The sequence below is a fragment of the Letharia columbiana genome (genome assembly GCF_014066305.1).
Source record: "Letharia columbiana isolate WasteWater2 chromosome Unknown Sc0000006_s0, whole genome shotgun sequence".
NCBI classification, from domain to species: domain Eukaryota; kingdom Fungi; phylum Ascomycota; class Lecanoromycetes; order Lecanorales; family Parmeliaceae; genus Letharia; species Letharia columbiana.
In genome coordinates, this window is record NW_023501042.1 from 614,362 (window position 1) to 630,151 (window position 15,790).

At 53.3% G+C, this 15,790-nt stretch overlaps 5 protein-coding genes across 5 annotated transcripts; all 5 read left to right on the plus strand.

The window, feature by feature from the left end:
* Positions 1 to 375: 375 nt before the first annotated feature.
* On the plus strand, positions 376 to 1,849 carry HO173_002864 (uncharacterized protein; the record flags this gene model as incomplete). Its single annotated transcript, XM_037304795.1, has 5 exons — positions 376 to 567; positions 629 to 758; positions 829 to 952; positions 1,008 to 1,459; positions 1,533 to 1,849. 5 exons carry the CDS (start codon positions 376 to 378, stop codon positions 1,847 to 1,849), a joined length of 1,215 nt encoding a protein of 404 aa, XP_037168288.1.
* A 2,274-nt stretch (positions 1,850 to 4,123) lies between these two features.
* Positions 4,124 to 4,692, plus strand: HO173_002865 (uncharacterized protein; the record flags this gene model as incomplete). The annotated part of the gene is made up of 4 exons (XM_037304796.1): positions 4,124 to 4,228; positions 4,289 to 4,359; positions 4,530 to 4,542; positions 4,603 to 4,692. The coding sequence occupies 4 exons, from the start codon at positions 4,124 to 4,126 to the stop codon at positions 4,690 to 4,692; spliced, it is 279 nt and encodes a 92-aa protein (XP_037168289.1).
* Positions 4,693 to 8,354: 3,662 nt separating this feature from the next.
* Positions 8,355 to 9,364, plus strand: HO173_002866 (uncharacterized protein; the record flags this gene model as incomplete). The annotated part of the gene is made up of 4 exons (XM_037304797.1): positions 8,355 to 8,864; positions 8,917 to 9,020; positions 9,071 to 9,196; positions 9,244 to 9,364. The coding sequence occupies 4 exons, from the start codon at positions 8,355 to 8,357 to the stop codon at positions 9,362 to 9,364; spliced, it is 861 nt and encodes a 286-aa protein (XP_037168290.1).
* Positions 9,365 to 9,613: 249 nt separating this feature from the next.
* HO173_002867 (uncharacterized protein) lies at positions 9,614 to 10,423 on the plus strand (the record flags this gene model as incomplete). The annotated part of the gene is made up of 1 exon (XM_037304798.1): positions 9,614 to 10,423. One exon carries the CDS (start codon positions 9,614 to 9,616, stop codon positions 10,421 to 10,423), a length of 810 nt encoding a protein of 269 aa, XP_037168291.1.
* Positions 10,424 to 14,789: 4,366 nt separating this feature from the next.
* On the plus strand, positions 14,790 to 15,636 carry HO173_002868 (uncharacterized protein; the record flags this gene model as incomplete). The annotated part of the gene is made up of 2 exons (XM_037304799.1): positions 14,790 to 14,897; positions 14,995 to 15,636. 2 exons carry the CDS (start codon positions 14,790 to 14,792, stop codon positions 15,634 to 15,636), a joined length of 750 nt encoding a protein of 249 aa, XP_037168292.1.
* Between the last annotated feature and the right edge of the window lie 154 nt (positions 15,637 to 15,790).

Here is a 15,790-nt window from a genome sequence, read left to right on the forward strand (position 1 = left end):
TGCTTGATCCGTTGGCAATGATGATTCCCTGTATTTCCCGAGGTGGATGATATTCGTACCATGAAGCGGCTGAAGCGTGATGACGAGTTCTGCGCTCTCCCATCCACATCCTATCTTTTTCGGAGTTCCAGGGGGCTGTTCGGGACTAGCGCCTTGGCAACGATTTACATGTCACTGTACCTTCCTTACCTTACCTACTTACTTACTTCTAATTAGCTTTAGAATCTTCGTCACTCACCCACCATAGAATTGAGCTGACACCTTCCTCAAATTTGTATTATAAGACGCCTTCTTCTACCAACATTTGCCCTTTAGACTCTTCCCTCTCTCGAAAAGCCCTCCGTTTCTAGCAACAGCCGTCCAGTTTGTGACTGCATGATCATGGCTTTATCCACAGATCACTCCACGCGAAGCGTAGCGGACATCCTAGGAGCTATTGCCGCATCTACTGAAGCTGTTGCCCAACAAAAGCCAGGAGCACGGGAGAAAGTACTGGCCTTGTCCCATCAATTAGTATCTGCTCTCGAGACGCCAAGCGAAACAATACAAAGGATGGGATGGGCAGAGGTATGTGACTCGTCTCCAAAAGCGTACAAGTCTCATGGGGTCTTACGCTGAGTCTCGTCAGCCTGCCCGATTTGCTGCAACTCAACTCGCTGTCGACCTCAAAATCTTCGAGAAGCTCGAAGAAGCGCATGATGCTCCCGTAAGCCTGTCCGATCTGACAAAATCTACAGGTGCGGATGCTGCGTTGCTCGGTGGGTTGTCTTCCATTGTGCCTTCGACGTTCAAGGCTCCCAAAAGCGGGAACGCTCACTACTTGCATAGCCAGGACAATGAAGCATCTTTCGGCCATGGACGTGGTTGGTGAAACAGGGGCAGACGAATATATTTCTACACCAATCTCGACCGCCTTGACCGTTCCCAAGTTTCGCGATGGGATAAGCTATCTGTATGCATGCCCCTCCGCAGGATTGTCACTCTTCGTACTGATCCATTTCCTGAAGCTTCAATGTTGCCGGACCTTCATTTCACTCCATCCCTGCTTACCTGAAGGCAACCGGGTACGGAAACCCGGGAAACATCGCTGACGGTCCCTTCCAATTCGCACACAAAACGCAGAACCCTTTCTTCATCTGGCTCGCCGAGCACCCAGGATACGGAGAACAGTTCAATAACTACATGAGCGGATATCGCCAGGGAAAGCGCAGCTGGTGTGACGAAGGCTTCTACCCCGTGATGGATCGAATTGGCCAGGGGCTGAATCCCGAAACGCCGCTTCTTGTCGATGTGGGTGGTGGCCTCGGTCATGATCTGCTCGAGCTCAGGACCAATCACCCCGAGCTCTCCGGCCGTCTGATCCTTCAGGATCAGCCCGACGTCATCAAGCAGGTTGGGAATGCCGCGGAAGGCATTGAGCTGGCTGTTCACGACTTCTTTACTCCCCAACCTGTCAAAGGTATGTCCCAAATCGTACATACCCGTGTCCGTTACACCAGACCTGGCAGGACTAAAATTACTACAATCTGCAGGCGCCAAAGCGTACTATCTCCACTCCGTACTTCACGACTGGGACGATGCATCGTGCCTTCAGATTCTTCACAACATTGTCCCAGCCATGACACCTGGATACTCCAAGCTCCTGATCAACGAGAATGTAGTACCAGACTTTGGAGCAGCGTGGCCGATCACTTCGATGGACTGGCTGATGATGGCGTTGGGCGCGGTGAAGGAGCGGACGGAGAGGCAATGGCGAGGTTTATTACAGCAGGCCGGGTTGGAGGTCAAAGGAATCTGGACCTATGAGCAAGGAACCGAAAGCTTGATTGAGGCTGAGGTGGCAGTATAAGAGGGAGGAGCGGCCGTGCGCTCATTGCGCGGAGGAGCGAAGTGGGTGTGCTTTTCAAACCAGCAGCAGCAGCTCAACAGTCAACCACACACAATTCCCAACCCTTCCTTCTACGCGAGATGAAAGACCAAGCCAAGCCTTGAACAAAGTCTCGACTCGTCACCAGGAAAATAACTATGCCAAAACAGGACCCGCATACCGCACTCCCACCACGCCTCAATCCCACGACATTTCCTCCCCCCACCTCCCACCCAACCAGCATCGACCGACGACCGGATCACCTCAGCGATCTCCGGCGCTCGAAAAAGCCACGACTTTTCCCCCGCGCGGTTGGCGCCCCGTCCTTCAATTCGACCCGTTCACAAAATGTACACGTGTATGACGGGGTGAAAGGACGCAAGGTCAGGCTCGTAGATGGAGTTCGATGGTATCGTGACGATACGATACGATACGATACGATTGATTGATTGATTGGTTAGACATGTGTATGTCATACGTGGATATTCCCAAAGTTTTCAACCGTCTCACGCTACTCTACTCATAGTACGCGCCAACACAGCTCGCTTCGATTCCTTCCTTCGTAATATACTTTGCTTTTGCCAATGGACACCTTTCGCCATCGAAGTCTTCGATCTGACAGGCACCGTCTTATTCCATCATGTCACGCCTCGCGGAGACACCCACCGAGGTACCATAGCTCGCTGCATCCCATCTTAACGAACGCAGAGGAATCAAGCCTCAATCGCATCTGCAGTACCACCCGTTGCGTTGTAGTGGAGTCTGCTCTGTATGGTGAAATCAGCATGGATTGGTTTCAGTATAGAAACACGGCCCTACCGGTTCCTCTCTTGCCCAGAACGATGCTCGCCCATCACAGCCTTGCGGACAATGTCAAAGCGTGTCCGGTTCTGAGGGGGACAAGACTATCCGCTGGGTTAGCGCAGAAGCAGCAGGGTTTGGTGACGGTGAGTTGCAGGGTTATCGTCGACCATCGTACGGAAATCCACAACGTACCGCACACGTAGAGACGATACCGCCAAACACGCACACTCGGGGACAGAGAACCTGGCGACGAGATATCAGGGCAGGTAGGGTAGACCTATACCAAGCGCTGTTCATCTCTCCTTTTCCCAAGATCAAGTTCGTCGAGATAGGGACAGACCCGTAACATGGGTTTCGAGTACATTAGCGCCACACTCCACTCTACTCCATGCTCCACGAATCCTCACCTCGGGTCCTCAACCTACCGTCAATTTCAGAGGGTGGCGGCCTTGTGCACTGACGGCTTCAATCGTTCCGCACCTGATATCTTGCCCTTCTTCCATCTTCCCTGCCTCCAAGAACTTCGTGGCGTAACAGTGCCTGATGATCTCCCATTCTCCTAGCCTGCTACACCCCCTCGTGCGGACCCCTGGCAAATACTGCGCCTACAAAGAAGCCACTTGAAAGAAGCCGCCTAGGGGCGCAGTTGCCAGTTGCGGCACCAAAGCCCCGTGGTGCTCGAGTACGACTTTTGCTGTGCAATATCATATCACGTCGAAGATTTGACCGGTTCGAATCCTCGCTTGCGATCGGCTGGATCACGCTTACTCTAGCGCACGTGAAGACGTGAAGACCACCCTTGAGATTTTGAGAATCTCGGTCCATTTCTTCTATAGTCGTGCTTACGGCTTGACATTGAGGTTAATGTCAAGGATACTTTCAGCTTTGAAGTTGTAGATGTAATTGAAAAAGATATTGTGTACCAAAACAAAGTTAAATGAAGGCCTTGGATTGAGAAGGTATTGAAGATAGGAAAAGGAGACGCTGCTTCTAATCTTTACGTCCAGATGTTAGACCCCGTCCGGAGTACAATTCGAGGTGAAGTAAGCCCTACCCAAGCTCGAACAATTTCGAAACTTCTCACTTTGACGAGCTGCTGGATTACATATTCCCAACGACAAATCAAGGAACGATGCCAAGGAAGCCAAGCTTTCCACCGCTACCGGCATCTACCGGGAACAGAAGCTTGATTTGGGCGCCAAGAAACCGGTTTTAGCCGCTAAGACGCGTCGTCCAATTTCAAGATTCATTCCTTGCCAGGCTTGCTTGTTTCACCCTTTCCACACCTTCATTAATCCTCTTAACCATCTCATCTCACCTCACCGCCATCATCCCCTCGCACCTCTCTCTCATCCCAACCAGATCAGCCGATACCCACCTTCGTTATCCCAAGCTCACAGCCTCTCGATACCTTCCTTACAGCCAACCACTCCCCGCCCAACCACAGCAAAAATGTCGCAGAATTTCAAAACCATCGATCTCCAACCGCAGCCCGAGAAGCCAATGGGTGCGCATCTGCGCGATGGCGACTCCAAGGATATCATCTCCGAGCAGCCTGTATGTGAACACTGCTTTCCTAAACAACCCTCGGTGTCCGTGCTGACGTGGCGTCTTCAGAGCTCCCGCAAGATGAGCATGCAAGCCGAGCCGCAGGTGTCGATGCGCGGTGGGGGTGTCATTGGCGACTGGTACGTGGCACGGCATTCCCAACTGTCATATCAGAGTCGGAGAGCGCGCTGCCTCCTCCCCTGCTCCTTCCCCAGCCAGTCATGCAGCGGAGTTGCAATATCCAGTCCTCAATTGCCCCGCATCTCCGCCCCGGCTGAACATCGCTGACTTCTCCCGCCCCCGTCTACAGTGTCGACGCCATCGTGTGCTTCGAGTGCTGCAAGGGATGCTGCGAATGCTGCTGCTAGACGCGATACCCACAGGCCAGAGCTGGCGTCCGCGTGCATGGAGCATGTGAAGAGTCGGGACATAACTGGCACGCTGGGTTTGGGAGGGCGGATGGCAAGCCGTAGCTGAAGCGTTCGGGGCATTCTAGGCTCGATCGGAGATATCCACTACATTCCAGAGTTCATCGGCCCGAGTGTCTGGCGCAGCTCTGCCTGTAGCACAGTTCGTCTCTCTAGGCAAACCTCTCACTTGCTGTATGAGGATTCCGCGAACCGTTTGTGCCGGTGTACCATTGCGGCCAATTCCAGGCGGTGAAGACCGCCCAGCCAACAACATCCGTTGGCCTCTCCTAAGTCCGTCGCCGGACCTTTTCCGTTTCTAATGCGGTATCGTGTTCTCACTCGGACATTTTCTCGCCTCCCTAGCTCTGCGCTTTTCCACTCTTCAACAACCTATGAACTTTCAATATGTTCCTGCTCTGCAATCCATCTCCCCTTCACAAGATGTGCCTGCCGGACTCCCCGTCAGACCGACACCGTCTGCCCCTATATGCCCCTCCTAAAGCTGCAAGCCATCCATCACGGATGCCTTTCAATAATACCTATCATTGTTCCAGCCTGCATGCAAAACCTTGCCCCGTTCCCGATCCCCCCCCGCCCGCCGACGTAGCTCCCTGGCAAGCAAGATACCTACTAATGCTCCGTATCCCATCCCACCCCATCCCATCAACACACAAGACACCAAAAAGTGGGGACCTTCGTATCCGCACGCACGAAAAGCTTCTAACCCCTCCGTACCCCTCCCCATCATCCATTTTCCCGCCGCACGACGGAATGCCGTGGCCCGGACGCGGAAACAGGCGTCGCGATCTGAGACGTGTCGATTCTCTTACCTAAGATACGTACCTTTCCGATCACCTCACCTACACCTACCCAGCTTATGTAAAATACCTACCTAGGCGGAAAGAGCCGTGCGGGATCGTGAGTGCGCTACGGACGGAGATGTTTTTTTTTGCGCGTGGGCTGCGGGGGTGGGTCTGGATTCTAATGGTAGGTAGGTAGGTGCGGAGAGGGACTCCGGTCTGCATCGGAGATCCTGCGACGTGATCGATGGGATGGGGATGGAGGATGATTTGATTTGATTTGGTGTTTAGGGGCTGGGGAGGGGGGGGGTTGATATGTCATTCCATCGCGACTGCGGGGATGAAAGGGATGATATGTGATGAGAAAGTCTTGCATGGATATAGCTTGATGCGCGATCGTGTGTATGATATTCCGTCCGTCACGTGTTGACTATGTACCTACCTATCTGTGCTCCTTTCTTTACGGTAATAGCGGTGGGGATTCCTCGGGACGGAGGAGGCCGGAAGCCTGTTCTGTTCCTCAGCCTGATTTTGAGGGGCACAGATGGCTTATCCCATGCACTCACTGGCAGGGTTCGATGATCAAATCCCCACCGGGGCCTGAATGGAAAGTTGCGTGAATGGGAAAAAAGGTCCATCGTTTTTTTTGAATCCCACAGTGACTCAACGACGAGAACGCCCACGAGAAAAATATTCGATTTGGCAAATTATTCTTCTTCTTCTTGAAATCGAACAGATCTAAAAATGTGCACCTGAAAGTGTTCTCTATCGTAAAGGCCGTTTACCGATTCCCAAGCTACTTATCGTGTCATAGTGAAAAGAGCCACCTTTACCACTCAGCCAAGACATATCATCATCGAACCCACGGCAGGCGCCAGGACAGGATCGATGGGCTCCGGTACCGATCATGTTGGCTCGTAATCGTGTGCGGAAGCGGAGCGAGATAATTAGCCGATCATGCTGGACACTTTTACTTCCATCGCCGAGGATGACGCGGGCAGCTGGTACCAATTGTACAGACTTCGTAAGAGTACTGTAAGAGCGAATCGTCATCGTATGAAAAAGCATACATCATAAAGTAATCAATCAGGTCAGTCAATCAGTCAGTCAATCGGCAGCAAGCCACGTTTCGTTTCCCGCAAGCCCCTGACCCCTGACCCTGTTCCACGCCTCGTGGCGCGGTCATGGGTGCTTCAGCCGCGAATGCCCAATCCTCGAAAATCCTCCGATGCGAAAATCCTCCGATGACGCTCATGCATACCTTCAGGGAGAGAGAGGGGGATCGAGAGCAGGGGGGCCACGGAGTTTGACAAATGGACCCTGGGCCCCCATTTTTCCCATTTTTTTTAAATATTTTCGGTGGCTTGGGCTTTTCCTTTTTACAAATACTACTTTACACAATAGGTAGGAAAAATGCGGGTGATGATCTAGGTACTTTTAGATGGCAGTTGGACGAGGATCTGACCTCGGGAAGATAGGTACCTGGTATCGTTTGAGCTAACGGTTAGCGCGGAAGGCAATCGGAGATGAGAGATTGGGTGCGGTGAGGCTAATGCGGTGGCCGAGTCCCGTCTTTTTTTTTTGCTGCCTGCAGTAGTGTCTGTTTCATGGCTTGCACATCATCTCTCCTCTCTTGCTCCTCGATCCTTCTTTTCCTTGAAGTATGTATGTGGGTAAGGTATCCTGCGCGAGGCTTTGCACTCCCGAGGCGTGTGATTGATGGATCCCATCTGTCTCGCATCTGCGCTGGGTATTTCTGATAGGTGGCACACTCCTCGGAGGGATTCTCGAGGCCCCACGCCCAAGGTGCATCTGGAATTCCTCACGATGGGTGTTCTCTACTATCAACCCAACATACCGACGGTCCGTCATAGACCAGGAACGGCCGGCCGTGTTGGACTCGTTAGCTAGCCGAGGCTCCCGAGGTGATCGAGATGTATGGTAGCATTGGTTAAGGTATGTCTCCTTTTTTGTTAGCTAAAGCTTGTCTCACTCTTAACGAATCACATTTCAAATGCCGTCTAACAGCGCTCCCTGTCCCACCGCCTCCCAAATTTTAACCCTGGCTCGAATTATTTGCCTGGGAGAAAAGAGGGTGTGAGACACCGGAGCTAGGCGAAAGTGCCTCCACGCTACCATAGCGCCCCCAGGGCAGTTAAGGTGAAGGCGTGTGCACGATGCTAGCCGGATGCGAGTAAGATCACGCCATGCCATGTGTTTTGGGGTACCTTGCATATAGCGTCCAAAGTTTCGTATCGGATAGCTTCCCTCCAAACGATTCGTTGCAACTGGCACTACTGGTCACCCTTTTTTTTCATCCTTTTTACCCTTTGACTTTGACCAATAGGATCTTGGGGAGCGGGGTGAGCCTCCTCTTCGGCTGACTTTAACTTTGATCATCTTTCCCACTCTTCCACTTCTTGCATCCTTAGTGCATTTCCCCACTCTAAATATCCCGTCTTACTTTACTTTTATCGAATGGTACCTTTCTTTCATCCTTCCCTAATGGACACACCTCCGATCAATCACACCCATTATTATTATTATCATCTCGCGCCCGGCTGTCTTGTCACAATTGTGACTCCTTTCTCGTCGTTTGAGGTGGAATCTTGAATGTCATCGACGTGAGAGTATGCGACTGAGGCTGTATCTCGAGTCCTGTTCACCTGCCATTCCCTAACAATCACTTCTTCCATCCCACCCATAATCCTTCTTCTCCGAATCGACCCTCACCTTTCAGAGCTGCTGGTCTTCCGTCACTTCGGTCTTTCGTCTGATTCGTCGGAGTAAAACGGTGAAGATTGGCTTCACACACACACCACGAGCACACGACGATCGATGAGTGTATACAGGAATAATTAGCAGCACCGGAGACCGGTCTCCTCGTTCGGCAGCATTAATAATCGCGTCAGTCACATCGTCACAATGGTGTACCTCAACCCAGGCGGATTCGACTTCGGATCGGAGAATCTGGACGGCTATGGCATTTCCAACATCGTCTTCATCGTCATATACTCGCTCTTCTTCTACTCCGCATGCTTCTTCACCTGGATGTACCGCAAGCATCCCGTTCTCCGAATGCGCAACGTTCCCCTCATGCTCTTGTCCCTGCTCACCATGCATGTCTTCACCTTTGCCGTCATGATCGTCTACACAATGAACGGTGCCTTCCCGTGCCAGGTCGAGTACTGGTGCATGTGCTTGTACTTGCCCATCGGCATCGGCTTGTACCAGGCCTACAACCAGCAATTGCTCATCGTCAGTCGTGGCCAGGCGGCGTTGATCACAAAGGATGAGCTGTTCAAGCCGATATTTCCAAAGGGAAAGGGATTTGGCGGTCCCAAGTATTGGGCTTTTCGCTTCAAGGTTTGGTGGCAGGGAGTCAGCTCAAAGGGGAAATACGAGGGGTTCGTGTTGATTGGCATCGTCATCCAGGTAGGCGCTGCTAACGTTTGACCATCACCATCGCTAACACATGGTCCTCCAGTTCACCGTGTCTTTCATCATCTATAACATCTCGCGCAAATTCAACCACTACGGCATTGTCGACCATCATACATCTCCAGGCTTATGTCGGCGAGGGTGGGAATGGTAAGTCTGATCAGAGTGCGCTGGTTGCGAATCCACTAACAATGCGGAAGGGTTCCAACCGTAGTATGGCAATTTGCGTGGAATTATATTTTCGGTCCGTATCTGCTCTGGAATATTCGCATGATCAAAGACATCTACCATTGGCGGCTACAAACCACGCTTGCCATAATCGCTGGGTATGCTGGTCTGGTCCTCAACGAAGAAAGGAGGCTGACCGCAATAGGCTTCCTGGAGCTCCCATATGGCTGGCAGCTGTATACAGCGACAAATTCGCGCCAGTCAACAAATACTGGCTCCCTGCAATGTGGTCCGTGACCCTCCAACCGCATGAGAAGCAGCCATGATCGCTAACCGACCTTTTTCAAGGCTCATTCCCGGCCTCATGACCATCGAAATCGTCACCCTCGGTTTCCCCATCTACGCCATCTACAAGAACAAAAAAGGCCGCCCGCGAAGTCAACAACGCCCTCGCAGACTTCGACCAGAAGCACCTCCAATCCTTCGACGAGGGCACCACGCTCGGCGGCTCCGAACACTCCCTGAAAACCAAGGGTTCCTCCAGAGGCTCCAGCAAGAAAGGGAAAATGTACCCCATGGAATCCCTCGACGCCTGCCTGGCCGGCAACCACGACGGCCTCCAGGTCTACGCCTCCTGCATGGAGCTCAACGGCGAGAACATCATCTTCCTCACCAAAGTCATCGCCTTCACCCAGCAGTGCCAGCGCGCCTTCGCCGACGCCTGCCGCTCCACCGCCGAGTTCCGCCGAGCCCGCACCGCCATGTTCCGCGCCGGCCTCAGCATCTTCGTCTCCCTCGTCCACGCCGGCACCGCCTCCTACCCCATCAACATCGAATCCCACATCTACGCCCGCCTCGACGCCGTCTTCGGCCCCGCCACCGCCCTCGTCGCCTCGGCCAAACAGTCCCGGTCGCCCAGCATCGCGTCCCCCAACTCCAAGGTCACCCCCTGGGACGACCCCGCCGACACCTCCTCCGCCGCCAGCACCACCGCCGACCACGACGACGGCCCCACCAACAAGAACAACAACAACGACAACAACAACAACAACAACAGCAACACCGCCGCCACCGGTGTGTACTTCGACACCGTCGCCGATAACGACGCCATCGCCGAAAACTCCTACCCCATGCGCCCCATGGGCAAAGGCTCGCGCAACGAGAGCAGGGAGCACATCGTGCACGTGCGCGAAAACGAAGTCGGCGCCAACCCACGCGGCGGCGACGGCGACGGCGACCCGCTCGAGGGCGTCGCCGTGCCGGGCGAGTTCGACGAGCGCGTCTTCGACGCCGCCTTCAAGAGCGTGCGGTTCATGGTCTGGACGGAGACGTGGCAGCGCTACATGCACTGGAAGCGGAGGGAGGGCAGCGTGGTGGGGGATTAGAGCCGGGGGGGGTGGGGAGGGGGGTGTTGGATTCTGGTACATATTATTTTTGGGGGATGGATTTTGTGTGGTTGGGGTTGTGGGGGTAAGCGTGCGTTCGTGCTGGACTTGGCTCTACTCTACCGGTAGAGAAGGGGGAATTTCTTGCGATTGCGATTGCATCATCTCTCGATGTGCGGTGGGGTGTTATGGGCGGAGAGAGGGGAAGGAAAAAAGTATAATAGATCAGATCAGATCAGATTCAATTCAATATATAAATAAATAAGTAAATCAATAAATAACATTCGGATTCAGAACCCGTCTGCCCGCTCGTCGGCAATGTATGCAGAGGTGGTGGTTGTGTACAAGATAATCCCCAGTCCCAAGCCGGCTCTTGACCTGTCCATCCACTCGGCTGTGAATCATCAGTCAAAGAAAACCGATCTAAAAACAACCCAAAAAATCCCAAAAAGCTCCCGACTCCAATCTCATCTCTAGATAGCAAAAGTATCAACCTCACCTCCCTCCCTCCCTCCATCCATGCCCTTCCGACGAAATCCCCCGTCCATCGTAGAGCCAACACCCTTCCCCCATCGCCCACCTGCCACCAAACTCACCACCCATCCATCCATCCATCCATCATCCACCATCCACACCATCCATCCATCCATCATCCATCGCCACCTTCCATCACACCAAACTCATCCATCCATCACATCCATCCACACATCCACCGATCCATAAAACACCAGATACCGAACAGTACCCTAACCACCACCTCAACCCCCACCTTAACAACCCTTGTTACGCTATGAAACGACACGATAGCAACGCAACGACGCCAACACACGCGCCGCCGCCGTGGATACGATAGGATGGTATACCGTTCTACCGATGGCATTCACTCACTCACTCACTCACTCACTCACTCACTCACTCACTCACCCACTCACGCCATCGGTAGCGATTAACGAGAGAGAGGGTGTGTGTGTGTGTGGATGTGGATGTGGATGTGGATTACGCTACTTAGTCAGTTACTTCCTTACTTACTGACTCACTGATTAAGATTAAGATTATCCAGGGGGCGAAGAAAGCGGAATAGGATCGAACGGAACAAAAGCCAGTACTCACATACACCTCCTCTAGACCACCGTGTCCCAGCGCATTATACATCCCCTTCGCAAGCAGAGGCGGACCGGACCGGACCGGACCGGGCGATGAGGAGGAAGGAGGGGGGAGGGGGAGGGAGGGGGGAAGGGAAGATGAGGGAGGAGAGGGCAATTTCAGCACGCGCGTGGAATTCGATAAGATACACATTCGCGCCTTCCCCCGTTTTCAACCATCGTATGCGTATGCGTCGTATGCGTCGTATGCGTCCCAGCGTCCCAGCGTCCCAGCGTCCAATCCACCCAATCACCCTCGTCAGTACTCTTTCTTTCTTTCTTTCTTATCGGAATAAACAAAACGAACGAATGAACAAACGAACGAACGAACGAACGAGCGAGTTATGAAAACCCCCCCGCCCCCGGCAGATCGGATCGTTCGTTTTTGGAATTCGGGCTGGGGGAAGAAAGAAACGAGCTGATGCGTTTGCGAGGACGTACGTACGTAGTCCATGGGGTGAGGTTGATGGTGTACGCCCGTGGGTGGGGAAGGTGGGGAAGGTGGGTAGAGGTGGGGAAGGTGGGTAAGGTGGGGAAAAAGGTGGGTAAGGTGGGGTAGGGAAGATGGGAGGGAGGGAGGGAGAGAGGAGGGGAGGGAGGGAGGGAGGGAGGGAGGAGGGAGGGAGAGAGGGAGGGAGAGGGAGGGGAGGGGGGAGAGGAGGGAGAGAGGGAGAGGGAGATGGCTCGGTGGGTTTGACTGACTTACTTACTTACTGAATTACTTACGTTTGCGCTCTTCTGTCCTGTCCTATCCTGTCCTGTTTCTATCCTGTTTCCATGGCCGGCTGGCTGGGCATGGATGCGCTCGGGGTGTGAGAAGCTTCTTTATGCTGTATTTGTCCATCCGTATTGTACTGTAGCCTACTGCAAGCATGGCACGATTGATTGAGTAGTGAGTGAGTGAGTGAGTGAGTGAGTGAGTTGGAGTCGTTGATCTGAAGCCGGCGGTGGAGAATGGGTGATAGCGGATCTACAATTTTTAGGACCGGAGAGGCGGGATTTATCGGCGGGATGATGATGATGATGGGTACGGGGGATGGGGGGTTCGAGGTTCGAGGTTGAGAGGTTTAGGTGTTGAGGGTTGAGATTGAGGGGTTAGGGAGGTTGAGAGGTTTAGGTGTTGAGGGTTGAGATGGGGGGGGGGATGTGGATGGGACCGGACTGGACTAAAGTGTAGAGTTGGGTTTTTCGGTGTTGGGGAGGTTCAAGGTATATATATAGATATTTAAGGAAGATTGTGGAGGATGGGGGATGGAGGTTTGGACAAGGTGATTGCTGAGGTGAATCTTCTATTTCCCGTCTCATATGAGAGGGAGGGCTGTCTTAAATCAGTGGTATGGATATATCCGTGTGGAATGCTGAGTAGCGTGAGCGACTGTTGCAAAACCTTGAACAACTTGGGCATCGTGAATACAGCCAATGCTGAGAACACGTTCTTGCAATGGGATTCCATATCGTATAGAACGGCGATGATCACTCAACTGCGAGAAGAGCTCGACAAGAGGGTAAGTGATGACTATGTTTTTGCTTCCGTCCCTAAGAACGGATTGTTGAACAGATCGGCTGGGCTTCGAGAACGACGGTGCGGAATGGCATGAGACATTCTCCTCCGTCTGGACACTGAGACTTTGATTAAAAGTCACGCAAATTGCGCCTGACCAGTCCGGTGACATGAGTGGGCTTTCCTCGCTTCTCTGCTTCGTTGATCACCAGGCTGGGATATGGAAAAACGGAGCCTGATATTTTCGATGGCGGTGTGAGAAGATCTAATCTTCGTTTCGGATTTCAGCACCAAGGAATGGGGGAATTTGAGATGGCTGAGGAAGATGGGGATATGGCGAATACATTGATGACATTGATCTGTCTAAGAGTCGTTTTTCTTCTTGCAAAGAGCACTATTTAACGGGTCTCACTCTCCTACCCATCATTTATACGTACCTAAGCTGGGATGTCCTTCCCTATCTCACATTCTCTTCCCCACCAATCCCCAGTCTACCTCCCAAACATCTAAAAGCCTCCTACCACCACCATTCCCAAGTATAATCTTCAGGTACCCACGGCTCACCAAAACATCCGTAACACGTGCCCATGTCACATTGATTGACTATTTCTCTTCACCCCAAAAAAGCGCTCCCTGATAGACATCATCACCCCTTTGTACTTTGGTCCATGGAGAATCCGCCGCCCTGCTTCGAGCCCTCGTGTACCCGCGAAGCGATTTCCGATCGCGGAAAGCCGCGTGGAGCTAGCAGGTCGGTCGCTGAGCGCTTGATATCACCATCTTCGGTGCCGGTCGGCTTCAAGGGTTGAGACTTTCGTGGGAGTTTGAGGCTTGGAGCGGATCAAGGCGTAGAAAAAGGGGCCGGCTTGACTCGAAGTTGTGATTTGAAGTCCCTAAGTGATATGGGTAATCAATTTTGATGGGTAATCTTACTTGTTCCTCGTTCGAACCACCACCTCTCATGCAATCAATTTTCTTGTTCAAATCAAAAATCGAAATACAGAGCTACCACTTCTGATACCCTTGAAAATGACAGCATCGACGGACCCTCCTGCTCCGGGCTCTTCATTCCCTCGCAGAGATCAGCAAAGCATCATCAACAATGATATCGAATCACAACTAGAAGAAATCGAGCAGACACCACTCCCACCGACCGACCGAGGAAAAGCGGCATGGCTGGTCCTCGCCGGATGTTCCATCATCCAAGCGCCAGTCTGGGGTACGCAATGGAGATTGAACACGGCGGGCTAACAATCCCGTCATGTACTAATCTCAGCGAGCAAGATTTTCTCTCGGTTTCGGCGTCTTCCAGGAATATTACATGAGGCTGCCGGATCTCAAAGGTGACAGGGCCAGTATCGCTAGCATTGGCACCCTCCGTATGCATCTCCAATGTCACAGAAAAACCTACAAATTGAAAGCAGTCGGTCATGGACGATGGTAACTCACGAGTATATCCGTACCGCAGGGGATCCTGTACCTTTCCCCCCCCCTAACCTTCACCCTTTTAACGCGATACCCCCTTCTCCGCCCCTTCTTCGGGCCCCTCGGCCTCTTCGTCTCCACCATCGCTCTCATCCTCTCATCCTTCGCCACCTCCACATGGCAGCTCAAAGTCACCCAAGGCGTCATCTGCGCCCTCGGCAGTGGATTTCTGTAGAGTCCGACAACACTTTATCTCGACGAGTGGTGGATTCGACGAAAAGGGCTGGCGTACGGAGTCATGTTGGGGAGTAAGAGCGCCGCGGGTGTGGGATTGCCGTTCGTGATGCGATTCTTGCTGGACAGATATGGGTTTCGAACCACGATAAGAGCGTGGGCTGTCGCTTCCGTGCGTCTTCCGGCAATGCTCCCGTTTCACTCACATCCATACATACATTCACCTCTTTTCTAGATCGATCAGAAACGCTAACGATCCAACCACCCAGCTCGCCCTCACCGCCCCCCTCCTCTACTTCCTCCGCCCTCGCATCCCACCGCCAAGCTCAACCTCCCCACAGCGGCTTTCGTTGTCCTTTTTGAAACTCCAGTCCTTCTGGATGCTGCAACCGGGCAACATACTCCAATCCCTCGGCCACTCCCTCCCGACCACCTACCTCGCCCCCTACGCCCGCGCCATCGGCCTCGACGCCACGACCGGCACCCTCATGATCGCCCTGCTCAACGCGACCAGCGTGCCCGGCAGCGTCCTGATCGGCATGCTGGGCGACCGCTTTCACGTCACCACCGTCGTCCTCGTCTGTACCCTCGGCTCCGCCCTCGCCACGCTCGTCTTCTGCGACCGGGTCGCCCTCCTGGCCGTCTTCGCCATCCTGTACGGCTTCTTCGCCGGCGGCAACAGCGCTATGTGGTCCGGGGTGCTCATGTGCGTCAAGGAGGAGACGTCGGCGCTCGAAACGGGGCTCGTGTTTGGACTGCTGGCTGGGGGGAGGTCGGGGAGTGTGGTCAGTGGGCCGTTGAGTACCGCGCGCGCTTGTGCGGGGTGGTTGGGTTGGTCCCTTGTGAATGGGGATTGGCGGGCGGAGCGGGGGTTAGGCAGATGGGCTATGAGACGCAGTATGGATGGTTGATTGTCTTTACCGGCATCACTGCGCTGTTAGGGGGGTGGGGGTGGGGGTGGAGAATGGTGAAGAGGTTTGTTTGAGAGGGATGGGCATCGTGCGGTAGAGGTTTTGTTGGTGTCTTTTCTTTTTGTGATTAATTTTGCAAAGCTCGATGGTGAGC